Raw genomic sequence first — 26,318 nt, forward strand, 5'->3', positions numbered from 1 at the left:
AGACTGTTTCTAATTTTTCTGTATTTAATGTTGAATTATTTTTTATGATAATTGTTTTTGCTGTAATTTTTGCAGCAGCAAACGCACAGACTATTGCACCTAATAAGGCAGGGGGGGAAAAGGAAAAGTGGGAGTGTCTAGGAAGGAATGAGGCAGAGGAAGGGGTGAGGCCGGCTATGCATCACAGTGGAAGGAGCCTGGACTGCAGCTTTGTTTTCACAGTCCTTCACATGCAGCAGTAGCCAAAGACAGCAGAGCCCATCCTCCCCGAGTCGCTCTTTCAGTTCCACCAGATGTCAGTTTAACAGACGTCCTTTAATCTGGTGAGTTCTCTTTATCCTCTTTTTCTGTGTCACTCTTCAGTATTTTGCTTTAGTCTGCAGCCCTCTCCAGTCTCTATTTGCTGTGTGTTTACAACATTACTTTGTCAGCATTTACTATTATAAGGGGCTCCCATTAGAGCGTAATATGGTCTTCATTTGCACTAAGACTCTGTAACTACTGCAATATTTTAGGATTGTGTAAAGGCACATTTAGAAGATTTTTTTATATATTTTTGGCTAATGGCCTCATTTATGGGTTCAAATCAAAGTGAATTCTGGTAATGCTTTACAATATCCATTTATTTAACCTCAAATAATGGCAGGAAAGCGCAAAATTAGATTCTGCTTTATCCACTTGGGACATTACAGAACATAACGATGATGCCAGCACAGGATCTTGTGGATCTCTGAGACGTATTTAGCCATGACTCATGACTCGCCTGACTGCACTGCTTTACTTCTGCCTGATATGTTTTTCCTTTGGAGAAATTAACTAGAAAGTTGTCTCCCCATTGTAAAATAGGCTACAATGGTTACGCAATCAGCCTGAAATTCTCAATACGAATACATCTTACTAATCTATTTTACTACATCTTACTACAGTACTAATCTGATTTAGCTGACTAATCTAACTGAGCACGTACAACTCGGACAACCTCCAGCTGTCAATAACATAATACAATAATACAGTACCAGTTCACTATTATTCAGTACTTCCCTTCCCAATATATTGTGACGTTGTCCCATCAAGAAGCTACTATCACTACCTCAAACCACATGTGAGCACCAGGTCTTTAGCATCTATAGACTGAAATTTGATTTTTTTATGAGATGGTGATACATTAATGTTCATTTGTGTCTGCAGAAAAGGTGAAGTAATAGAAAATGGAATCCCCTCAAACATGCTGTAAGTCATCCTGTGTGTGTGTTTGTGTTTAAAATAAGCTTGGTGTTTCTGAATATTGCTAAAGGCCATTTCTCGTTCTCTGACAGGTGAACAGGGTCATCAAAACCTTGAAGCCATGAAAGCAGGCATGTTTCTGCGCAAAGTGAAGTCTCGTACGTGGAAGCGTCAGCGGCACTACAAACTTCAGGAGGACTGCAAGACTATTGCATATAAATCCAGCTGGGCAATAAACTCTTATTCTACCTGTACGCACTTAATGAGCTGATGTTTTTGTTTAAATGCTTCAGTAATCACATTAGTGCAAAAAAAATGATCGAAGATGGGATAAAATGACTTATTTAAGAAAATATGCATGGACTGCCAAAACAAAACGTCTTATTTGTGATGAATCCATTAGCAATTGCATAGAAAATAAAGGTCTTGAAGTATCAGCAGTTATTGATTGCACTTCAAGGTAATTTTGAATTAAATCCAAATGTAGTATATTAGTGGTATTTGTGGTGAGTACTATAAGTAGGTCAGGGAAGTAGGTCTAGTAGTAGTAGTTGGAAGTCCAGAGCTTCCCTATGAACAATAGAAAGCATGAAGAATTAATAATAATGAATCTTGCCTTTTCAAGCACTAGTTCACATTTTTTGAAAACTGTAGGAAGAAGTAGTCTAAACAAAAACAAAAGCTTATATTGTTTCTGCATTTTTTTCAGTCTCCATCAGTGATGTGGAGGCTGTTCGTGCGGGACATCAGTCTGAGGCGCTCCTTAGTGTGGCAGATGAGTTTCCCGCTGACCGCTGTTTCACTCTGGTGTTTCGCGGCCGTAGAGGAAACCTGGACCTGGTGGCTGAATCAACAAAGGAAGCTCAGGCCTGGATTCAGGGCATCGGAGCCCTCATGGAGAACATGGAGAACATGGATGAGAGCACCAAACTTGACCAGTATCCTTGTTAAGAAAATCTTAATTTCTGCCCCTTTTAAATGTTAAAATATCAAGAAAAAGTTAAATGGATGGATAGACAGACAGACAGACAGACAGATAGACAGATAGACAGATGAAGTGAAGTCCAGCTGTTCACTATCAACTTAAATTATCAACCTAAACCATTCCACTCAGATGGATCTCAGACTGGTTTTCGAAAGCAGATCTAAACAAGGATGGCAGAATTAATTTTAAGGAGGCAAAAAAATTACTGAAAATGATGAACGTGGACATGAATGAAGAGCATGCATCCAGTCTTTTTAAAGTAATTATGAGTGGCTTATGTGATTTTGGATCATAAATTTTCACTGTGTTGTACCTCATTGTCATTTGTTGACGTTTTCTCACAGATGGCAGATAAGTCTAAATCAGAAACCCTGGAGGATCAGGAGTTTGTGGAGTTTTATAAAATGCTTACTGAGAGAGCAGAGGTGCTGGATTTATTCCAGGATTATTCCAGTGATGGACAGAGTCTATCCCAGTGTGATCTGGAGGAGTTCCTGAGAGAGGAGCAGCTAGAGGGGGAGGGCAGTTATGAACATGCCCTTCAGCTGATCGATCGCTATGAGCCTTCAGACACAGGTAATGATCCTCCATCAACAACTATACTACACTCTTCAGTTATAATTTTTGTGATATATGTATGAATATATAATTTATAACTAATTAATTCTGATCAATTTTATTTGTACATTTTAATGTGGTAGGCACAATAACTTTTGCTTTGCTTAGAGTTAGCTTAATATAGTGTTTATATAGCTTAATTCATTTATTTTTTTAAATTATATTTTCTTAGTCTCAAAAATGTTTTTTTTTTTTTTTTAAGCAGTAAATGGTAGACCCTTTAGGGATCATATACTCCCTGTTGAATACCCTTGCTTTAGATATAAGAGTTGAGAGTTAATAATTTCATTGAAAAATGATTTTATTCACCTGTTTGGATGTTCTTTTAATAATGGAGTAGTTGAGTACTTAATCTAGATTGCTGCATGGGTAACAGTGAAATGGTCCTTTACTCATGACATTTATTAAGTAATGATTGAAGATTGAACAGATGTTTCATTTTGTCATATGGTACAGCCAGAATGAACCACATGATGTCAGTCGATGGGTTCCTTATGTACCTGACGTCTCCTGAGGGATCCATCTTCAATCCAGAGCGGCAGGACCTTTTTCAGGACATGAGCCAACCTCTGGCCCACTATTACATCTCCTCATCACACAACACTTATCTGATGGAGGACCAGCTAAAAGGACCAAGCAGCGTTGAGGCCTACATCCAGTGAGTTCTGCCTGTTTATGGTAATACAGCCATGAGTCTACCTACTTGATTTCACAGATCTTTAATTGTATCTTTTGCGGAAAAGGATTTTAAGAGCATGTTAAGTAGTAACATCTCATATGCATGTAATAATATTTCTGGTGAATAATAGAATTTGAAACCGCCTAGCTGTGAGATGTTGATCAAATAGAGCATTTTATCCAACTATGTTACATAAAAATTATTTTTGTAACACAAATTTAAATCACAAAAACATACATTAGAAATGAAGATTGAATGTCTCTTTTACCTCTTGTGGTATGGAACGACAGGCCGAATTAAAGGTCATCACAGTTTGTTCTTTGTGTTCGTGACAGTGGTGGTTTATTTGTGCTATCTGTGCTTATTGAACCTCTGAAGGGCACTGAAACGAGGCTGCAGGTGTGTAGAGGTGGACTGCTGGAATGGATCGAATGGGGAGCCGGTAGTTTATCATGGACACACACTGACATCTAAGATTCTTCTCAAAGATGTGATTACTACCATAGCAAATTATGCCTTCAAGGTGATCTATATTTCAAAAATCAATATAAATATCTATTAATAACTATTTACTTTGTTGTGTGTGTTATTGATATTAATGTCTATTAATGGTATATAATGTTTCCAGATGTATTAATCTTATCATCTTTCCTACTTTTAGGCATCTGAGTATCCACTCATTGTGTCTATTGAAAACCACTGCAGCATAGAGCAACAGGAAGTCATGGCTCGATATTTCAGAGACATTCTGGGTGATATGCTATTCACGAACACAGCAGACTCCAGCGAACTGCCCTCCCCAGAGGTGAGCTCTTCAGTGAGTTATAGATAGTGGTGCACTTAACTTATCTGCTCTTAATGACTTCTTTTTGAAAAAACATAGATGACTGCCATGGATCTTAAAATATTTTATTGTCTTATAGTCATGGTACATTTATTAACTATTAATGGTCATGTATAAAGACAACAAGTTCATATCACCTATCATAGGATATAGATTTTTTAAATATCTGTTAATACTGTGGGGTCCAAAAGTCCAAATTGAGTTGGCATTTTCTCATTTAAATCTCAAAATAAAAATAATGTTTGTACAATGCAAATTTGGCAGCTTCTTACTTCGATTGTTATGCAGATGATATAATTTTTATTGATTTTTTTTAATAAATTAGAAACATGCAAACATTTTCACTTCAGACCTAAGCGTTTATACATTTTATTTCTAAATTGTTAAAAATTCTATATTATATAATAATATATTATTAGGAATGTCAAGCAGGTCTATTTGTTGCGTCATTTCTTTCAGGCACTTAAAAGGAAAATCTTGTTAAAAGGGAAGAAGTTTGAAAACGAGTCAGAGAACCCCACAGGTGAAGTCAGTGACGAGGACGAGGCAGCAGAAATGAATAAGGACAGTCCAGTAACCGAGAGTCCGCCAACAAATGGCAAGGTACCAGTGGAAATATTGAGAAACTGAGGAAAAGGTCAGTCAGTGTTTTCCACCCCTTTGTTCAACATCGTTTTTGATTGTTTGCTTTTGCCCCATGTAGAAATTGCAGCAAAATCTATGCAAGGAGCTCTCAGACCTAATATTCTGTAAGAGTGTACATTTCCACAGCTTTGAGCATTCCCGCACCTCTGCTAAGCCTAATGAGATGTCATCCTTCTCCGAGTCTAAAGCCCGTAAATATTCAAAAGAAGCAGGTTAGAAATTCTTTTTAAAAGGATAGTTTGGATATATTTTAACCTCATATTATTCCAAACTTCTATGCTGTAATTTTTTTCTGTGGAATTCTCTTTTTTTTTTTTTTTTGTTAGGTTCAGATTTTGTGCTACATAACACCAGGCAGCTGACAAGAGTGTATCCAAGTGGAATGAGGACGGATTCATCAAATTACTGTCCAGTAGACATGTGGAACATGGGATGCCAGATTGGTTAGTATGGTAGATATTGTATTACACACCATTATGTCAGTGCTACAAAGTGGAAGAATGTGAGCATGGCAGACATAAAAACACTCTATGTAAAGAGGAACAGAGAAACACAGCTAATGTGTTGTAAAGTGGCCAGTGTATTTACTTTAATGTGCTTTTGATTCATAGTGGCATTAAACTTCCAGACGGCAGGGATGGAAATGGATCTTAATGATGGGTTGTTTACTCAGAATGGCTGCAGTGGCTACATCCTAAAACCTGAGATCCTTTGCAAAAGAGAGAGACTCTTTAATCCTGAAAATCCTGAGAAACGTGATGATTACCACCCTCTACTCTTCTATGTTAAGGTATTGAACAATGTTTGTGTTCCCTCTGCAAGTTTATTTTCGAGATTTTATTTGTTGATTCTTTCTGTTTTCATCTCTTTTTAGGTTATTAGTGGACAACAGCTCCCTAAAGTAAAGCAAAAAGCATGGTTCATTGTAGACCCCCTGGTAAGGGTGGAAATTTTTGGCGTTCCTTTGGATCAAGCCAAACAGGAGACCAAACACATTGACAACAATGGTGAGGAAATTAACTGGACTGGATTAAATGGTGTTTGCCAAGTTACTACAAGAGAGACTAATGGAAATTGTGCATAATACAGTTTGTGTTTGTAACTTTAATAATGTGGAAATAGACATGACCTGTTAAGATGACAAGTTTACCTAATTTACAAACCATAGGAATCCTATTTATGTCCTGCTGTTTGCAGTGATTTTCCTACTTTTTTCATCTGGACAGGATTCAACCCACTTTGGAATGAAACATTGCAGTTCACAATCCACACCCCTGAGCTGGCACTGGTGCGTTTTGTAGTTGAAGATTATGATAAAGCATCAAGGAATGACTTCATAGGGCAATACACTATACCTTTTACCAGTATTCAACCAGGTAGGCCTATAATAATATAGAAGTTTAAAAAGCTGGGTCTTATATTCAATGACCATGCTACCACATCCTGCGTATGAATGTTTCTACACAGAAATCCTCATCCATCAATAAGCCTGCACTTTCTATATTTTTTAATTTAAGATAAAAATGTAGAACCAGTTGAAACATATTAAATTATTTGTAATACTAGTATTATTATTAGTGTATGAGACCCAGTGTCTTTAGGCCTATACTCTAAAATCATTGAAAATTAATTGGCTTTCTTGCAAATAACAAAAAGCTTTTTTTTTTACAGGATATCGCCATGTGCATCTGTTGTCCAAAGATGGAATGAGTATCCATCCATCCTCCATCTATGTTCATATCAAAATCACAGAGCAGTAATTATAGGTGTTCACAATGTTCACAATTCTAGTAGCTTTATTTACAATGCTTGAATATTTCTCTGACAAATCTGTAGTTTGCTGTAAAAAGGTAGAGAAACATTTTATCTTGTGCTTTGCATCAAAATACAAATGCTGGCAATCACTTGAACAACCAAAACATTATTTAAACACTAATCCTTCTATTAAAACAAAAAAGTATAGCAACTAGCATTATTTTTAAGACTACCTCTATAGTACTGTATAGCTGCATGGTGTTAATACTGCCTTGTTGTCAAAATAGACCTCCAAGAACAGTGCATTAAAGCCTTTTTTGGTAAAAGCTCATTTTATTTTTAGTTGTTCATCTATGCAATACTGAGTGTACTGTTAATAAAAAATCAAATGCATTTTTTTAAGGTTATATAGTCAGGGTAGAATGCATCCCTAAGGTTGTACATTATCTGAATTAATGTAGCTGAGCATGGTTAAGTGCCTTTTATAAATAACCCAAAAGCAAGTGTTCAAAGTAAATTACTCTTATTATGTGTGTACTTGCCCAGGTAAATATTGTTTGGAATGGAAATGGAAAATGCCATTTAAAGGAATAAATAGGAATAAATATATTGTAAAAATGTTTGTTCATTGTGGCTTGAATGAGGGTTATGATTATATGTAATACTTTCAAAAGATGAAGGAATGTCAATTAAATGCATACAGAAACACAGCTACATGTCCCCCCCATTTTCTTGTCTTTCTTCCTCTTCCCTAATCCAGGTCCTTTGTGTACCCATACTAGAGGCCTCTTGGTCTTTACCCACACCATCTTGGACAGGCAAGTCTGGGTGATGTCTCTGAAGATGCTTCACAACCTGAAATTTCTGTTTGGCCCGGTATGGGCAGTGGAGACAATAAAATGGCAGCTGATTGGTGTGGGACAGGTAATGATGGCGGAGACCCGCAGGCCAGCGGAATGCTCTTTGGCATATGGAGCACACACAAGGTCGCTCCTCGCTGTGCTTTCTCTGGTGTGTTTTGAGGAGGAAGCGCGTCTTGAAAGCCTTTCCGCATTTCTCGCATATAAAGGAACGCACGTCTCTGTGGCGTGTCTCCCGGTGGATGCGCAGTGCGTCAGCGCGGTTAGTGCGATACTCGCAGTCCTCACACGCGTACGGTTTAGCGCCTGTTGGAAAGAAGGATAAACATCAAGATGTGCAGGAATTTTACATTTAGCGAAAGACTATATAGCACATACATAGCTACCTGTATGTTTTGTCATGTGATACTTCAGCTGGTTGACCCATTTGCATTTGTAGCCACATTCTGGGCAGAGATACTTGCGTTCCTCCATGTGAATCCTCATATGATACTAAAATAGAGAGAGATTAACTAAATTGGAAGCAACAACAGAACTGGACATCAAAAACCAAATACCCAAACCAATCAATCAATATCTTGGATAATAGCTCTTCATACCTTTAGTCTTGAAGGATCAGCACATGCATAACTGCACTTCTCACACTTGTAAGGTTTCTCTCCTGTATGGATTCGAATGTGCCAAGTGATCTTCTGTTTGTTCCTGGTGGAAAACTCACATTCAGTGCACTTAAAGAGGCAGGTTCCTCCATGTGACCGCACATGTTGGTCAAACACCACTTGGTGGGTGCAAGAGAAACCACAGACATCACACTTCAGAGTTTTCTCCTCTGCTGGTCCATCTTCATGCTCATCTAACATGTGCTGGACCAGCAGGAGTTTTTTATGGGTGCTGAAGGAACAAACCAAGCATTGATGGGTGATGGATATCTTGCTTTGTTTTTTTGTACCATTTTGAGGATCCTTCATCTTGATTTCTGAATGTTCATGCTGCAAATGCACTTTGAGAGCAGCATGGCTGCTGCAGGTGAAGTTGCACTGAGTGCAAGACAAGCTGCTCGCATCTGGATGTGCTCGGTTTGAGTGCTGCCTCAGGGCAACTTCGGAGCTGAAACGTGCATTGCATTGGCTGCAATGGTAGCTAAGATCACCAGTGTGGCAGCTCAAGTTGTGGCGGTTGATGTCGTTGAGGTTATAAGCTCTGTAGTCACAAAGTGAACAGAAGTGCGTTGCCTGTTTGTCATGAATGCGTTGATGGTGCAAACGTAGTCTGGACGTGGTGCCAAAAGTTTGGCCACAGAGTTTACAGCTATGCCGCCCAACACCTGTGTGCATGGACTCATGGGCCTCCAAGCGGTACCCACGGACTGTGCTAAATGAACAGAAGCGGCATTGGTGAGGACGGACTCCCTCGTGCTTCACAGCAACATGCTGTGTCAGGCAACACTCTTGCTTGCACGTGAAGGAGCAAAGATTGCACTGCAGGTTTCCGGATATTTTACCTCTAGTAACCTTCTTGTCGTTCTTGTGACCTAGGATATGATGGTTGAGAGATTTTTCCGATTTGGCAACAAATGAACACTGTGGACACTGTTTTTCACCTGGTTTTAAACAGCCCTTTATCTGATGACTTGCTAGAGCTCTCTTTTGGTGGCAAAGAAAAGGACAGTTAGGACATGAGAATCGAGGTTTGGGGTTTTGAGGGGTCTCTTCTTCTCCTGAATCTCTTTCTGAGTCATTTGCCCCATCTTCCTCCTGATCATGGTCTGAGTCACTAGGATTATCCTCTTGCTCAAATTGCTCTCCTGTTTCAGCTAGATGTACCTTATGGGTGCTTCCGCAGCATGTTGCACAATGGCGATCTACCGTGACTTTCCTAACAGATGAGAAAGGACATTTTCTGCAAGTATACCTACCATCATCTTCAGTATACCCAGAGATCTCATCATTTACCAACTCCTCTTCTGCTAGCTTGTTTCTACTCTCGACAGTTGCCTGCCCTCCTTTGGTTGTGCCTGTCAGTGAATTAGTCTCATTTACTACAGCAGTTATGGAAGGAGACAGTGAGCCTTCAGGTTCAGCTGAAACTTGTACTCTTGAATCTGTAGAATCAGTGATATCAACAAGTTCAGGATGCGTTGTGAGGGATCCTGATTTAAGAGCTGCACTTTGTTCCTGTATAGATGCATCACTCCCTAAACTACCTACACAACTCCCTGATGTACCTACAGTGCTAGTAAAACCAAATTTCTTTCTGCGCCTCTGCAGTGACCGGCACTTCTGGAGGTGTGTGTTCAAAGCACGCTGCTGTTTAAACCGCATGCCGCAGTCCTGGCAGCGTAGTCCAGCCTTCATGACCTGGCAGGACGACTTGCAGTGCCGGATTAATGCTGCCTGCTTTCTGGTCACATAGGAGCAGCGGCTACACTGATACATACTGTCCCGTGTCTGGACGACAAGCATCTGCACCCTGCCCTCTAGTACAAGGGCTTCAGCCTGCTCTTTATCCTGTTTTCTCATGACTTGCAAACGAGTCTCAGTAGCTGAGGCCTCTACACATTTCTCCTGATGGAGACCCTCTGTGCTCCTTTCAGTTTCTGTCACTGGTGCCAGGTCTTCAGAGTCACTTGGATCTTCACAGTAAGCTGCATTATCATCATCATCATCATCATCAGCTGATAGTTGTGGGAAGTTCTGGTGGACTGTATGCAATGTGTGAGATTCAAAATCAAATGCAGTGTCTTGTATATTTACCGTCTCGGTAAGTACCATTTGTGAGCTACTCTGGCTGGTTTGGGAAGCAAAAAGTGGGGAGCCACACTGTTCTTCATCAGCTGAATGTCCTTCAGAAAGATTACTTGCCTCTTCTCTTTCAGACTCAATATCAAGACTGGCCTGCTGTACTAAAGTCATTTCCTCAGGTCGTCCAATGGTGGCAGCTATTGCATCATTCTCATTATCATTTAAAGACATACCTTTTGAATCATCTATAGTCCTATTAGACTCCTTTGTAGTAACCGTTTCTTCCCTATATTCTGAATTTGAAGTCTGAGGTACTGTGGTTTTGGAGAAAAAGTTGTGTGTCAAATCTGCAGAGCTTTGCTCTTTTTCTTTCTCTGCATATTTCTCAAGCCATCCCACATCTCCAGGCACATATCCATGGGATTTCTTTTTGTGCAGGAAGAGGCTGGTGTTGCTAAATGTGGTGTAGCGGCAGAGTGCGCAGCGGAACACACGTGTCCGGGTGTGCCTGCAGTTTTCGTGGCTATGCAGGGCTTGCCGGTACTTTGTTGTGTAAGGGCAAAACTTGCACTGGTAAACAGGAGGTTGTGGATCTGCATTTGTGGAGTGCTTGAGCTGCATATGGCTGCGCAGTTCAGTCTTTCTCTTGCAGGAGTATGCACACACCTCACAGATCAAGGATTTTTCCTGATGACGGAGTTTATGGCTGTTCAACTGGTCGATGCGATGGCAACGATATGGACACTGATTACATTTGTACCTGAGAGAGATGAGAGGCAGGTCAGTAAACAGAAATGGTTCTTTTTATTATCATATTTTAATTTCAGTCAAGGTACGTACTGTACCTTAGATCTCCTGCATGTTTACGCATGTGGACACTGAGGTAGTGTTTCCATTTAGTAACATATCCACATTCTGAGCACATGTGCTGTTTGTCATTAGAGTGCGTCAGCATGTGCTTTGAAAGGTAAGTCTCATCACGACATCTGAAGTCACATAGTCTACATTTGTGGGGCTTTTCACCTGTAAATACAAATGTTATCCATCTATTAATGGCCAATGAGCAATTCTGAAGGAATAGTTAATTCAAAAATTTTTATTTTGTCATCATTTACTGTTATGTTATTTAAAAACACTATATAATTTTCTTTCCTCTGTTCAATGCAAGCAAAGATGTCCAACCTGCTCTTTTCCAAAGAATGAAGACAGATGGTGATTTATACTTAAGGACTTGCTATACTCAAGTTTGCTACAGCTTAACTATAGCTTTGTACTCACTACATGGAATTTGAGAGTTACAGCAGAGGGAAAGATACCTAAACCTGTATTATATCACAATACTTGGAATATATCACACAGGTTGTATGGACTACTTTTGTTGTTTTTGAGAAGATTTTTAGACATGTATATATACACCAATCATGATCCAATTTAGATTTTTTCATGAAAAAAATAAAATAAAATAAAAATAATACAGGGCTGAAATAACAAAAAGAAAAAAAAATGATGACCGAACATTCATTTTTGAGTGAATTATACCTATAAACACTTATTAGAACAACTCAATATCTTACCAGTATGCATCAGCATGTGTCTTTTCAGGACTCTTTTGTGAGCTGTTACAAAGCTGCACTGTGAGCAGTGGTGTGTTTTCTCACTGGCATGAAAGTGACCAACATGTTGATCGAACTCTACAGGGTTGAGGGTTGAGAAAGGGCAGAAGCCACAGTTCAGTTCTTGATTCCCTGGATGTCCTTGTCTTTTGTGCTGCTGAAAAAGGCTCTTACTTGAGCATGAGAAGTCGCAGTGGGGGCAGTGATAAGCCTGATGTGTGCGGAAATGTTTCTCCATGTCTTCCAGGCTCCCGAAGAAGGCGCCGCAGGCATGATGACGGCACTCGACGGCATCAATTTGGTGAGCATCTAACACATGCTTTTGAAGCTGCTTCTTTTCTGTAGACTGAAATGAGCAGCCTTTATTGAAGCAAAGCAACGGCTGTCCATTTAGTGTCTTATTGTGAGACTTCATGTGGCTCTTTAATGCCTGACTCTGACTGAAAGTCTTTTGGCAAGTTGGGCACTTAAACACCTCTCCATGTGGAGCATCATCTTCTTGATGCCCATGCACGCTGGTAAGGTGTCGTCGCAGAGAGTTACGTTCCACCGCTCTATACTCACATAGATGACAGCGGTGCAGTTTCTGTCCTGTCTCTCTTAGCATGTGGATGCGTAGCTTACTCTTGCTGGTGAAGAAGTGTTTACAGGTTGGACATTGCAGACTGGGGTCGGGAAAATGAATACGCATGTGTTCTATCAAATGGGAGCGTGTCTTGAAGCAGCGTCTGCATTCAGAGCAGATGTGGGTGCGAAACATGTGTTCGGTGCCCTCTGCAACAGAGAGATCTGCAGAAAGATGCCATAGGTCAAACCTGGGATTACAATTATTTTAATTAAAACATCTCTTGGCATTTGTGATATTTACCTTTAGATAAAGGCTTTTCTTGGCTAATGGTAGTACATTTTCCCCCCTTTTTTGTTGATGCTTTACATTTTTTGGATACACTTTTCTTGCTTCTAGGTTGCACAGCCATATCCGTCCCCTTCGACTGAGACAAAGCTATAACAGAAAGAAAATAATACACTTCTAATTATCTGCAAGCTGTCAAAGCTGTAAAACACAAGTACAAATAAACATGAAACTTGACATGAAAGGTGCATTTCAGGGTGTGACTTGAGATGTGTCAATACTGTTATAATTGTCACACTGAAAAAGTGAGAGTTAGCAAAGAGAAACCAACCATTAGAAGAAAATGATCATATCCCCACATATTAAAAAACTACCTCGGCATCAACTGAATGAAACTTAAAGGGGGAAGAAACATTTCATCGTTCCTACAGTCTTATTGTGCGGAATATTAATGTCTTAATGTGTATTAACGTTCAGTCCATTATGAGATCTTTTTGTGTTTTGTTTTCTTGTTTTGCTTTGTTTATTTTATTTTATTTTATTTTATTTCTATGAAGACACTCTTCTCATTTCAGTTGATAGCAGACACCATGAAGGTTTAGCAGTTTTAAACTCATTTACAGTTCTGACAAGTAAAACTGGAAGTTTAATATCAACTTTAGAGTATATTGTTAGTATATTAGTATATTGTTCATGTGTTATGATTAACTGAATTAACAACAGGTATATCTAAGGTTATTTTTTTTTTTTTTTTTTTTTTTTTTTTTGTCTCTGTGCTCCAGGTTGGTGAGGGAAGTCACCGGCGTCAACGTTAACATGCGTGTGGGTATACACAGCGGGCGAGTCCACTGCGGGGTGCTGGGATTAAGGAAGTGGCAGTTTGATGTCTGGTCCAACGATGTCACCTTGGCCAATCACATGGAAGCTGGGGGCAAAGCAGGGTGGGTTCATGAACTTTGGATTGTTTTTTTTTTTTTAACCCATGTTTTCTCACCTGAACTCCCTGTGTCTCTTCACTTTTAAAATCTGAAAATGTGTTGGTATTTTCCATTAACACAAGACAAGTTCAGACAAGTCTCTTAAGTTTCTCTCCAGTTATTTTTCTCCACAATGTTCAGAATAGCATACTAGTATACTGCTTTCTGTAGTATGTACACTGTGCAAAGTGTTCCTGACTGATTTACTACAACCATTATCAAAATGTCTAAATATGGTTAATCATATAGTAAATTGTAATAATTTAGCAATTTTCTAAAATTAAACATCAACATGAAATAGAGAAAATTTTATATATATATATAGCAACTGACCAATTGAAATCAAATATTCCAGAGACCCATGCATGCCAAAGGACAATGTCTTACTGAATATATAATTAATTAAACATGTTTTTTATAAGTATTGTTGTATTTCACCTTTTGTTGTATCTGCTACTTTATTTTCCACATGCTTGAGTTGCTCTGCATCACATCCAGGCTCTTGCTGGTCCATGTTTGGGTCAAACTGGACGGGACATCAGTCAGTGAGGGATACAATCAGACTATTACAGCATCAGGACCATGAAGTGTTTCTGGCTTCCAGGGCAACAACACTACTGTTCTGCATCACCAGAGAGATCAAAATGTGATTAACTGACTTCTTCTGGATTACAAGACTTGAGTTTGATTTATGAGCTGATTTATCAGTGTCTGTTAACATAAAGAACATAAAGCAATTAATCCAGTGCGTTATATGTTATATGAACATGGTTTGTTGGAGAAAATGCGTTTTTATTAAACAAATTTTGGACCTCCTGCGCGGTGGTTTGTGTTTCATTTGCTCTGATAAACAAAAAAACAACGCATCCTCAAGGAACAGCAGATGTGTTCAGTTAAAGCAAACAACGCGAATATAGTCACCATCAACAGACGAATAAAAATTATAATGCATTATTACTGTATTATGTTAATACACATTATTTATGACTTAAAATATATAATAAGAAATTACCTTCATTTGTGTGGATGGAAACAATGTAAGCGGCGTCATTTCTAGATTTTTTCTGTTCAAAGAGGAAAATTAATTCTGACATCATAATTTAGAATGCATAGTGGAGAATAGTCAATTTTAAAATACACAAAATCTACAGACAGTTATTTATAAGAATACCTGTAAGTGTCATAACGCGACTGCGTCGTAAACAGTCACGACGGACCTATTAATGTGAAACACAATTCGCACGGAACTATTTTCCTGAACAACGGAAACAACACAGAGGTCGCCATGTGATTTGCTTATTTCATTTGAGTGAATCGGTTCTTTTGAAGAGTTCGTCTAAAAGAACTGATTCAAAACAAAGCGAATTTAAAACACGATTGATTTGTGAATCGGTTCATGGAATCGGTCATGGAAAAGATTCGATTCATCAGTCATCAATGAGAGACAACGCTGGGATACTGTAGAAAGGGAATGCTTTATTGCATTTTATTCAAGTATTTTATTTTAAGCTAAATGCGGGGTGATATTTCCTCTGCCGTAAGTAAAGAGACTGTTTAAATCTGCATTTATTTAAATAAAAAGATAGACCCGATAAGTGACAGCTTGCCATAATGTTTTATCAGTCTCAAGGCTCTCATCAAAATTAAAATGAAAATGGTTTCACCTCCTCTGCTGTGAATGTAGGCTGCATGTTGCAATGAATGGACAAACAAAGCTTTTCCTGACTGAATAAGAGATCCTAAAGAGACACCTTCATCATGACCCTGTCAGATTTTATTGGAGCCCTGAAGGACAACCCTTACTTTGGGGCAGGATTTGGACTAGTTGGTATTGGCACAGCACTTGCAGTTGCCAGAAAAGGGGCACAGTTCGGCATGATCTTCTTTAGAAGAAACTACATGATCACACTGGAGGTCCCAAGCAGAGATAAAAGTTATCACTGGCTCTTAAGCTGGATCACTAAACATGCCAAACACACCCAGCATCTGAGTGTGGAGACCTCATACATGCAGCATGAGAGTGGACGAGTCCATACACAGTTTGACTTCCATCCGAGTCCAGGCAACCACATCATTTGGTACGATCAGAATATATTGTGATCTGTTACTTTGGGCATTTTACATTCAGTGTGCTGCTGATTTGATTTTCTCTCAGAGATCAATCCAGCACATAGTTATCCAAGTCTCTGACTGAGGCGTTGTGTTTTCAGGTATGGCAGGAAGTGGATCAGAGTGGAGAGGACCAGAGAAAAGCAGATGGTGGACTTGCACACCGGAACGCCCTGGGAGTCCGTCACCTTCACTGCTCTGGGCAGAGACCGCCAAATATTCTTCAACATACTTCAAGAAGGTATGAGCAGTTAGATTTTGTTTTATTCATCCAGTGTTGTGTCAGCACCTGCTGTGAATTTCACATGTGCTGTATAGTAGTAAAGACCATCAGCTGAATTTTTCAGAAATATCTTGCCATCTTAATGATTGATTCTGTGTCCGTGCAGCACGTGAACTTGCTTTAAAGCAGGAGGAGGGCCGAACTGTGATGTACACTGCACTTGGAGCAGAGTGGAGGCCGTTCGGGTTTCCAAGGCGAAGACGCCCTCTGTCTTCAGTAGTGCTGGAGAATGGCATGGCGGAGAGGATCGTGGATGATGTAAAGGAGTTCATTGGCAATCCTAAGTGGTACACTGACAGAGGTGAAAAAAGCATTTTTCATACGTGCATATATTAGGGAAAAAATGCCTGCAAACCTCTAATGTAATGTGAAATCTTTTATTCCAGAATTTTTTTATTCCAATTGTGTTGATGAATATGTTTCATTCAGGCATTCCATATAGGAGGGGATATCTGCTGTATGGACCCCCAGGCTGTGGAAAGAGCAGCTTCATGTAAGCACAGTTGCTTTGTATATAGTTGATGTTACAATGAATAATAGTGTCTTATAAAGTATACAGAGTGTAGATTGGTGCAGAGAAGACAATTACAACAATATGAAAATAAATATCAGTGGACCAAGTGTTATTCTTATACTCTGTATCAAATAAATGCTATTCTTTTGAACTTTCTCTTCATCAGAGGATCCTTGAAAAAATGTATCATGGTCTCGACAAACAAAAAAAAATTAAGCAGCTCAACTGTTTTGAACAAAGATGATAGTAATAAGAAACTTGAACACCAATTCATCATATTAGAATGATTTCTAAAGGGTCATGTGACACTGAAGACTGGAGTAATGGCTGCTGAAAATCAGCTTTGCCATCGCTTAAATAAACGTTGTTTTAAATAGTATTAATATTTCACAGCATTACTATTATTACTGTTTTTTTGCCTTGCTGAGCATAAGAGACCTATTTAAAAATATTACAAATCTTAGAGACCCCAAAGTTATGAACAGTATTACATATACCTATAATATTATGTATATATGTATGTATTTATTGACTCTAATAATCTGTTACTAGGTCAAATGCAGACTTGTGTATTAACTGGTTCTTGCCGTGAATATACATGAACAAACTAGACAAAATGCAATAGTATATGTTGCTAATTTTATATATTATTTCAGAACTGCGTTAGCAGGCGAGCTGGGTTACAGCATCTGTCTGATGAGTCTCAGTGACGGCAGCCTGTCTGACGATCGCCTCAACCACCTGCTGAGTGTCGCTCCACAGCAAAGCATCATCCTGCTAGAGGACGTGGATGCAGCCTTTGTCAGCCGGGAGCTGCTGCCTACAGAGAGTATGTCTCACAGCCTGCAGTGCTTCTGAATTCTCACTGTCTGTTTGGAATATAATGTAATTCCAATCACATGTGTTTAATTATAATAATAGTCTGGTCTCTAGCCATGGCATTAACAGCACCATGGATTATTTCTACTCTTGTTGATCTCATTTATTCTTCCTTGCCATGTGTTTTCACAGATCCACTGGCCTATCAGGGCATGGGAAGACTCACTTTCAGTGGACTTCTGAATGCTCTGGATGGAGTGGCATCTTCAGAGGCCCGAATTGTGTTCATGACAACTAATTTCATTGAGAGGTAAAGCTCAATACTGCAGCTTGTTCATTGTGCATTTCTTTTTTGTTTTGATGAACGTTGGAATGCAAAATCCTTGTTGTCTTGCCCTTTTGCCTCTATTAACATAACGAAGATTAGTGGTAATAAACTTTTGTTTAAGATAGTGATAAGCAGATTTTAGCAGATAATTTAATATTTATAGAAATGTCTATTATATTTGATATTTAATATATTAATTCAATATTAATATATATTTAATACGTAAAATATATTTTATATGTTTAAGCAAGTACCCAATAGTCATGAACGCCTGTGTTTATTCTTGTTATAACATGGTCTTGTTTTCTTTTCTCCCCTTTCTCTTTTTTTTCTCCTCTGTGTGCTGAAGCTTGATCCGGCTCTTGTTCGACCTGGCCGTGTTGATCTGAAGCAGTATGTGGGCCACTGCTGTCACTGGCAGCTGACTCAGATGTTCCGGAGGTTTTACCCTCAGGAGTCTGCCGCTGAGGCTGAGCGGTTCGCCGAGCAAGCGCTGACAGCACACACAGAGCTCAGCGCCGCTCAGGTGCAAGGACACTTCATGCTCTACAAGACAGACCCGGCTGGCTCCATCAAAAACATTGCAGAGATGAAAGAGTGAAGACTACACAGACAATACAGACTTTTGTATGATGCAGACTGAGCCAACAGGCGAGTGAGAAACAGAATTAATGAATTTACACCTGGATGAAGGCTTTTCACATACTTGAATAATAAAATCCCAAAAAATTGTGAAAAATTTGTTTTTTTTATTCTGTTGTTACTGTTATTGGATGCAACAACAGATGCACTTTTTAGCATGCACTAATTGTCTGTCTCATTGTTTACAGTCATGTGTTTCATTTGCAGAAATGACCGGTATATTACGGTTCTCCTGAGATTTGCTTTGTGTATACTGAATCATGTCTGTAAAAGTGGGATATAACATTTACTTAGCTCAGAGCTATTTATGTTGTTATTGTTGTTGTCCATAACATCAATATTATATACATTATCTAATATTTTTAGGTGATTGATAGAAAAAAAAGTACTAAACAGCAAATCTCTTTCAAGGAAAACAGCCATTTTAAATACAGGTTTGTGATTCTGAAAAGGTTCAACATCTTTTGTTTGCATTTGTTCACTATTCCCTGTAGGAATTGGAAGAAAGGTGAATGTTAAAGGGATAGTTCACCCAAAATGTCATTCTTTCCTCAGCCTTAATGTAATTTTAAACCTGCCTGATCGTATTGCTTTGGATGTAACACATAAGGAGAAAATTAGCAGAATGTTCACACTATTGTTTTCCAAAACAGTATGAAGACAGGGTCAACATTCACTTTCATTGCATGAAAAAGAGCAGCTTTTGTGTTCCACAGAGGAAAGACAAAGTCTTGGAAACAACATGAGGCTGAGTAAATGATGACATTTTTAAAGTGGAGAAAATGTTCCAGTTGATGGCCGTATTCTTACAGTATCATTATGTGCATGATAATGGTGTTTCACCTTCAAAAACAAAAATCCACACACAGTATTAAATTACAGCAGATAGTGAAGGGTTAACTAGAGAGGCTTTGCCCCACCTCCCTCTCCCTCCCATGTGAAACAGTATCGGTGTTTTGCCTCACTCTTCTCCCTGCTTCCATAATGGCTGTTCGTTTTGCAGTGAGCTCTGCAGAAAGAAGGATCGGATTCAGTTTTCTGAGGCCCATGACAGTGGCCACAGACGTCAGGAGAGGGGCAGTAGGTAATGCTGCTGCTTCTGTCACTGTCCAGGACAGCCACGGGAAGCTCAAGACTGTGGCTGACCTCCCAGAGATCAAAACCTTTGGGATGATGTACAGACTGCTCTTTAAACGGTACCTGAATCGCATGCATGAGCTGCAGGTACAGAGAGATACCACAGCTATAGATTGCTTATCATGTGACTGTAAATGATTAATGCCTCCCTTTATGTATTCAGACTGTCACTGTTTTTACTTTTATAATTTACTTTTTTACTTGTATAATTGAACACTTTTAAATAATTTAGTCTATTAGTTGTGCTCTCAGTCTGTTTATTTGTTGCTCTGGAAACAATTTAAAGATACATGGCAATTTATCTCAAAATCAGCCAGATATTTCTTCACTAGCACATCTTCTTTGTTCTTCACCACTTGTTTTTTCATCTCTCATCTCAGATATATGAAAAACAGCTTTATGGCCCTTTGTACAAAGTGAATGCTGGAAACTTTCAAGCCATTTCAGTAAACAGTGTGGACTTACTGGAGGAACTCCTTAGAAAAGATGAGAAGTTTCCTTCCAGAGGAGACATGACTTTGTGGACAGAGTACCGTGACATGAAAGACATCGGCTATGGCCCTTTCACAGAGTAAAAACATTTGATACAGTTGTTGCTGTAACAGAGGTTTGTTTTGTAACCTATACATTATGTAAGACTAGTCATGTCTGGAGATTTTATAAAGCCAATGTGCATTTGGCTCATGTAGTCGTGTGATGTTTATGTAAGCTTATGAACTCTTATTGTGGGCCTTCTGAAAAGACAATATTATGTTCTTTAACAGAGAAGGAGAGAAATGGTACAGACTGCGGACAGTGCTGAACAAACGCATGCTGCATCCAAAGGACTCAGTGCAGTATGGAGATGTGGTCAATGCGGTGGTCACAGACTTCATCAAACGGATTTACTCTCTGCGGGAGATGAGCCCCACTGGTGATCTGGTCTCTAACATGACCAATGAGCTTTATCGCTTCTCCCTTGAAGGTATTTCCTTTCCATAAGCACTTGAAATGAGATAAAATCACTTTCTTCTTACAGATTCCCAAGGGTGTAACTGGCTTGACACAATGCCCTTAATAGCTACATGTTCCCATGAGGATAATTAGGAGCCAAACTGACACTACTATATTAAATAATTGCTTAAAAAAAAACTACATGTATAATTTTTTGTTTCAAAATTTAAAAGGTATAGCATGTATTTGGAATAGAACGTTACAAATCTTTTGTATCATTATAAATGTCAGTCACATTTTATTTTAAGGTCCGATTCTCGCTATTAACAAACCATTAATTCTGACTTTTGCCTCAATAAACTCCTAATTTGCTGCTCATTAATAGTAAGATAGGTGTTAAATTTAGGTATTTGGTAGGATTAGGGATGTAGAATGTGTTCATGCAGAATATAAGTACTAATAAATAGCCAATATGTTAATAATAAGGCATGCTAATAAGCAACTAGTTAATAGTGAAAGTTGATCCCTATACTAAAGTGTTACCTAAATGTATTTAGTGTCACTTCTGATTAATTTAATTCATCCTTGCTGAATGGAATTATTGATTTGTTTCGACAAAATCTTGCTGATCACAGATATTCATAATGCAGTTTGTCCTTGTAGGGATTATTGTTTTTATTAAACATTTGCCTACATATTAAAATACTATGGACATATTATGGAGGTATTATAACATAATAAAATAGTTTAAAGTATTGAAAGAGTTATTATTATTGTTTTATTATTATTGAGTTATTTCATTGAAAACATTCACTAAGTGGCATCCTTATTCTATATGATCCCTGAAGTAGTGTTGAAATAATGCATCAAAAAACAGTAATCAGCCATAAAACAAATATCATAGATATTACCAAGGCTAAATTCATGACTATGCATCCATTTTATGAAACAAATTATAGTCTTTATATTATTAATATAATGAATGTGTATGCCAATTTATCACGTGTGCCAACCAATATTTTGTGAAGTTTTCACAAAATTGTGAAGTTCTTTACTAATCTTTTTCTCATTCAGGAATCTCATCCATTCTGTTTGAGACACGCATTGGCTGCCTGGAGAAAGAGATTCCAGCCGAGACACAAGATTTCATTAATTCTATTGCACAAATGTTTACCTACAGCATGCCTGTGGTGTTCCTGCCAAACTGGACTCGCAATTACTTGCCATTTTGGCAGTGGTACATTAATGGCTGGGATGGCATATTCAAATTCGGTGAGCTTTATAGGTCAAACATCCTCTTCAGATAGACTGTAAGAGATACAGGCATGTTTTGCAGTTTGATGATGTATTGTATTTATGGATTATAGCCAGAAAAATGATTGACATGAAGATGGAGGCCATACAGAAGCGTGTGGATGCAAATCAGGAGGTTGATGGGGAGTATCTCACCTACCTGCTTTCCAATGTCAAGATGAGCAGTAAAGACGTTTATGGAAGTATTTCTGAGCTGCTGTTGGCTGGAGTGGACACAGTAAGAGACATTAAATGTATCTTTGACTATTTAAACAAATACGTATGAGTTTTGAAATGATATTTTGTTCCTCTTCATGTTCTAGACCTCCAACACTATGTTGTGGGCGCTGTATCTCCTCTCAAGAGATCCAGAAGCTCAAGAGGCTCTGTATCAGGATGTAACCAGAGTCTTGAAGGGTGACAGAATCCCAACAGCACAGGAAGTGAACAGCATGCCTTACCTCAAAGCTGTCATCAAAGAAGCATTAAGGTTAATATAATACATGCTTGAGGAGTCAAAATAACATTTGACATATACTATACATTTGGCATATATACTACTGGTCAAATGTTTGGAATAAGTGTGGTTATTATAATTGATGTGCAGGATGTACCCTGTGGTGCCCATGAATTCTCGTCTTATTGCAGAAAATGATGTTGTCATTGGTGGACACTTTTTCCCTAAAAAGGTAAACCATTTCCATGTTGTTAGGATGAAAAATGGTTGCCAGTTCAGAAATTTACATCACTAAATCAGCTGTTTTTTAAACAGACAACATTCACTCTGTGCCACTATGCAATCAGCCATGATGAGAAAGTCTTCCCAGAGCCATGGAAGTTCAAACCTGACCGCTGGCTCAGAGATGGCAGAACGAGACCCAACCCATTTGGGTCAATCCCATTTGGCTTTGGAGTCAGAGGCTGTGTTGGCCGTCGCATTGCTGAACTGGAGTTGTATCTGGGTTTGGCAAGGGTAAGAAAGACAGACATTTATTTTTTAATTTGTGACAAACAGTTATATTACATTAAACAATTAAAAAGCACAATTTATATTTTCATTCCAGCTAATCAAGTTGTTTGAAATCCGACCAGACCCAACTGTGGGTGAGGTTCAGTCACTCAATCGCACAGTGCTTGTGCCAGACAGACAGGTGAACCTCCACTTTGTGGAGAGAAAGAAGGCATCTTCTGATCTGTAGCTAAAGAATACCACAATTTCAGCAAGATATAAGCTGCCTTTGTAGTGTACATATATGAAAATTATCAGCTAGTGTGAGTCATATGAAGATGTCAACTATTTTACCTCTGTCTGGATATATTTCTGTTGTGCTTTGGGATATGCAGTTATAAAGGACCCTGTATAACGCTGTGAAAAATACAGCTTTTTTCCCCACACAGTTTTGTATATCTCTTTCCATTAAATTGTTGTGAATTGTATTTTAAAATGCTGATATATATTAATGTATTATATGAACTTAAAAATCAATTAAACTTTTTAATGAATCCAAAGTCTCCTTTTTTGTAATTGTTTAGTATTAGTGGAAGGGGAATTGTGAAAATTTATAATTTATCACCACAACAGATAAATATCTTAACGCAGCTGATTGAAGTTTAACAAATGGAACTATGTAGCAAATTAATGACTAATGAAATTACTAAAATATCACCTTTGACAAATACTCTCACACACACACACACATACACTGGTTTCCATGTTTTATGGGGACATTCCCTAGACATAATTGCCATGGAATGTGGTCTATAAAACATGCACACAGGCAAACAGAACAGACTCCAACTAAAATAGGGTTGTTAATGAGGGGCAGACAGGTGAGGATGATAAACAAGACACAAGTGAACTAACTAATCAAATCAAACACGGGGAAAAACTGGGTCACACTGAGCACATGGGGGATGAAAGCACAAGAAAACCTCCATGAGTGTGACAGTTCACCCCCCTCCTGGAAGGCGCAACCTCTTTCCACAGGAACAACAAATGGAGGGACGGAGGTGGACTAAGGAGGACAAAGGAGTGGATATGGGATGGTGACAGGGGATGGCAAAGGGCTGGCAGGAGGGCAGGTAGATAATATCCAGGGTGGAGAAGACGGAGAGAGGAGCCAGGGAGAAGACAGGACAGACTTGGAGCAGGGGGAGCCAGACGGGACCCAGGCCGCAGCCATGAAGGCGAACTACGGTGGAGTGACCGATGACGACAGAGCAGATGGGAGAGGAGCCCGAGGCGGAGACGGAAAGCCAGGGTGACGCAGAGGATCCGGAGGGCCAAGGTGGAGCAGATGGCTATGGCAACCGAGGTGGAGGTGGGAATCTGGAAGGCAGCGGTGGAGCCGGATCGACAGAAGACCAAGGTGGAGCCAGAGGGCAGGAGGAGCCTGACAGAGCCAGAGGGACAGAGGGACAAGGTGTAGCCAGAGAAGTGTCCCAAGGCAGCAGATGGCCAAGGCAGAGCCGGAGGGGCGAGGGAGCCCGGCGGAGCTGGTGGACTGCCTTGGTGGAGGCGGTAGGTTGAAGGGCCAAGGTGGAGTCCGGGACACAGAAGCTGGAGGCGGAGACAAGAGATCCTCCAGCCATGATGCTGATGGAGACTGGCAGACCCGTGGTGATCCCATCGCACAGATGGTGGGCCGAGGGTAAGCATAGGGTGGATGGTGAGGACTGGTGCAGAGGTGGTGGGAGAGGGAGGCTGGACAGGAGTTCAGGATTATCCGGGGGCTTAGAAATGGTGTGTGCTGCCCACACACACCACAAGGCCACTCCCAGCATCAGGAGCACCAGTAAAAGGGGAACGACCTCCGTGGTCGTTATCACACCGTCAGATAGTTCAGGGCAGAAAGACAGTTCAAACACAACCTCAGTGGTCAAGATGGGACAGATGGAAGATGATGGTGGGTGAAGACAAGGCATGTCTGCATATAAATCTAAGATAGAGTCCCCTGAGCTCGGCTCACCATCAGCCATGTGCAGTGGGCAGAGCTCCCCTCAGAGCTCTCGCTGTCCATATCCATCTCCCTTGTGGTGAGCACTGTTGCCGGCACACACACCTGATCCGATGCTCCGAGAGGCTCGGGCTCCAGGACGATCTCCAGCTCTGTTGCTCTTCTCTGCAATGGCTCATTGATTGTGACGGGCATTGGCTCTCCATCCACGGTAGACTTGGGCTCCGTGCAGATTGGTGAATGTGGGCTGGGCCCTGGGTCTGGAGTGGCCCCCCTCCAGCTCAGTCCAGTGGATTCTGGGAAGTCAACGGGGCGATGGTGATTAGCCCCAATCCAGAACAGTGAGTTCAGCGTGACGTCGTCGAATGCCATTAGAACGGGGAGCTGGCTGAATTCAACTGCATACTCCAATTAGGGAGTGTAAACTAATCACCTAGGAACTAATCAAATCAAACACGGGGAAAAACTGAGTCACACTGAGCACATGGGGGATAAAAGCACAACAAAATGTCCATGGGTGTGACAATAATGGTTTTTATACTGGACAAACTGTATTTTTCTATTCCCCTACCCTAACCCAGGGTTGTCCAAACCTTTTTTTGGAGGTCCGGTGTCTAGCAGAATTTAGCTCCAACCCCAATTAAACATACCTGAATCAGTTAATCAAGGTTTTACTAGGCATACTAGAAACTTCCAGGCAGGTGTGTTGAGGCATGTTGGAGCTAAATTCTGCAGGACAGTGGCCCTTACTGAGGTTGGACACCCCTGCCTAGCTCTACCCTTAAACTATGACTGTAGCCTGTCTGACGATCGCCTCAACCACCTGCTGAGTGTCGCTCCACAGCAAAGCATCATCCTGCTAGAGGACGTGGATGCAGCCTTCGTCAGCCGGGAGCTGCTGCCCACAGAGAGTATGTCTCACAGCCTGCAGCGCTTCTGAATTCTCGCTGTGTTTATAATATAATGTAATTCCAATCACATTGTGATCACTGTAGCACCATTTTTGGAAAAAGCAAGCAGCGTACGTTCTTCTGTGTCAGCCACGATACAAGGATACGATTTCTATGTGTATTTACACTTTGATTTGAACGAAAACAGCGCATCCATTCCGTGCAGCGCGGCTGACACAGAAGAGCATACGCTGCTTGCGTTCAGCTCATATTCTCCAAAATGGCACTACAGTGATGCGGAGAGACACAGAGAAGACAAATTGTTGAATAAAGTCGTTATTTTTGTTTTCTTTGTGTACAAAAAGTATTCTCGTCGCTTCATAAAACTCAGATTGAATCCCTGATGGTAGATGGACTATTCTGACGATGTCTTTCATACTTTTCTGGACCTTAACAGTGCAATTTACTTGGCAGTAACACAACGCACTGGATAGCTGGCCAATCAGAGCACACCTCGCTTTTCAGAACAAGGAGCTTTGTAAAAATCGACGCGTTTCAGAAGGCGGGGCATAGAGGAGAAACAATAATGTAAGTTACAGTATTTGGAAAATATTTTTTT

The 26,318-nt window shown here is 39.9% G+C and overlaps 4 protein-coding genes across 7 annotated transcripts; 3 read left to right on the forward strand and 1 right to left on the reverse strand.

Annotated features, from left to right (window-relative positions):
• Positions 1 to 165: 165 nt before the first annotated feature.
• On the forward strand, positions 166 to 7,460 carry plcd4b (phospholipase C, delta 4b). The gene is made up of 16 exons (XM_042731694.1): positions 166 to 323; positions 1,189 to 1,230; positions 1,317 to 1,475; positions 1,934 to 2,162; positions 2,339 to 2,468; positions 2,554 to 2,785; positions 3,284 to 3,485; positions 3,885 to 4,029; positions 4,168 to 4,311; positions 4,810 to 4,953; positions 5,054 to 5,207; positions 5,322 to 5,438; positions 5,607 to 5,785; positions 5,870 to 6,002; positions 6,222 to 6,371; positions 6,667 to 7,460. The coding sequence occupies exons 2-16, from the start codon at positions 1,209 to 1,211 to the stop codon at positions 6,753 to 6,755; spliced, it is 2,229 nt and encodes a 742-aa protein (XP_042587628.1). The 5' UTR covers positions 166 to 323; positions 1,189 to 1,208; the 3' UTR covers positions 6,756 to 7,460.
• LOC109088795 (zinc finger protein 142-like) lies at positions 6,774 to 15,079 on the reverse strand. 2 transcript variants are annotated; one of them, XM_042731692.1, is made up of 9 exons: positions 14,966 to 15,079; positions 14,807 to 14,858; positions 14,233 to 14,416; positions 12,833 to 12,967; positions 11,926 to 12,753; positions 11,197 to 11,374; positions 8,210 to 11,111; positions 7,997 to 8,102; positions 6,774 to 7,916 (listed from the first exon to the last, which is right to left on the reverse strand). In XM_042731692.1, exons 3-9 carry the CDS (start codon positions 14,306 to 14,308, stop codon positions 7,462 to 7,464), a joined length of 4,680 nt encoding a protein of 1,559 aa, XP_042587626.1. In that variant the 5' UTR covers positions 14,309 to 14,416; positions 14,807 to 14,858; positions 14,966 to 15,079; the 3' UTR covers positions 6,774 to 7,461. The 2 variants fall into 2 exon arrangements, with proteins under 2 accessions (XP_042587626.1, XP_042587627.1); XM_042731693.1 differs by lacking the exon at positions 14,966 to 15,079 and having other exon boundaries at positions 14,807 to 14,881.
• Positions 15,078 to 25,764, forward strand: LOC109088803 (mitochondrial chaperone BCS1). Of its 3 annotated transcripts, none has more exons than XM_042731697.1 (8): positions 15,083 to 15,331; positions 15,418 to 15,872; positions 16,005 to 16,144; positions 16,293 to 16,487; positions 16,616 to 16,679; positions 17,357 to 17,529; positions 17,712 to 17,829; positions 18,197 to 18,586. In XM_042731697.1, exons 2-8 carry the CDS (start codon positions 15,553 to 15,555, stop codon positions 18,234 to 18,236), a joined length of 1,050 nt encoding a protein of 349 aa, XP_042587631.1. In that variant the 5' UTR covers positions 15,083 to 15,331; positions 15,418 to 15,552; the 3' UTR covers positions 18,237 to 18,586. The 3 variants fall into 3 exon arrangements, with proteins under 3 accessions (XP_042587633.1, XP_042587631.1, XP_042587632.1); XM_042731698.1 differs by having other exon boundaries at positions 15,479 to 15,872; XM_042731699.1 differs by lacking the exons at positions 17,712 to 17,829; positions 18,197 to 18,586 and adding an exon at positions 25,675 to 25,764 and having other exon boundaries at positions 15,078 to 15,872; positions 17,357 to 17,483.
• LOC109088722 (sterol 26-hydroxylase, mitochondrial) lies at positions 19,211 to 23,290 on the forward strand. The gene is made up of 9 exons (XM_042731696.1): positions 19,211 to 19,713; positions 20,007 to 20,197; positions 20,391 to 20,590; positions 21,634 to 21,831; positions 21,927 to 22,090; positions 22,176 to 22,342; positions 22,460 to 22,541; positions 22,625 to 22,825; positions 22,917 to 23,290. Exons 1-9 carry the CDS (start codon positions 19,474 to 19,476, stop codon positions 23,049 to 23,051), a joined length of 1,578 nt encoding a protein of 525 aa, XP_042587630.1. The 5' UTR covers positions 19,211 to 19,473; the 3' UTR covers positions 23,052 to 23,290.
• Positions 25,765 to 26,318: the final 554 nt, after the last annotated feature.

The sequence above is a fragment of the Cyprinus carpio genome, chromosome B9 (genome assembly GCF_018340385.1).
Source record: "Cyprinus carpio isolate SPL01 chromosome B9, ASM1834038v1, whole genome shotgun sequence".
NCBI lineage: Eukaryota > Metazoa > Chordata > Actinopteri > Cypriniformes > Cyprinidae > Cyprinus > Cyprinus carpio.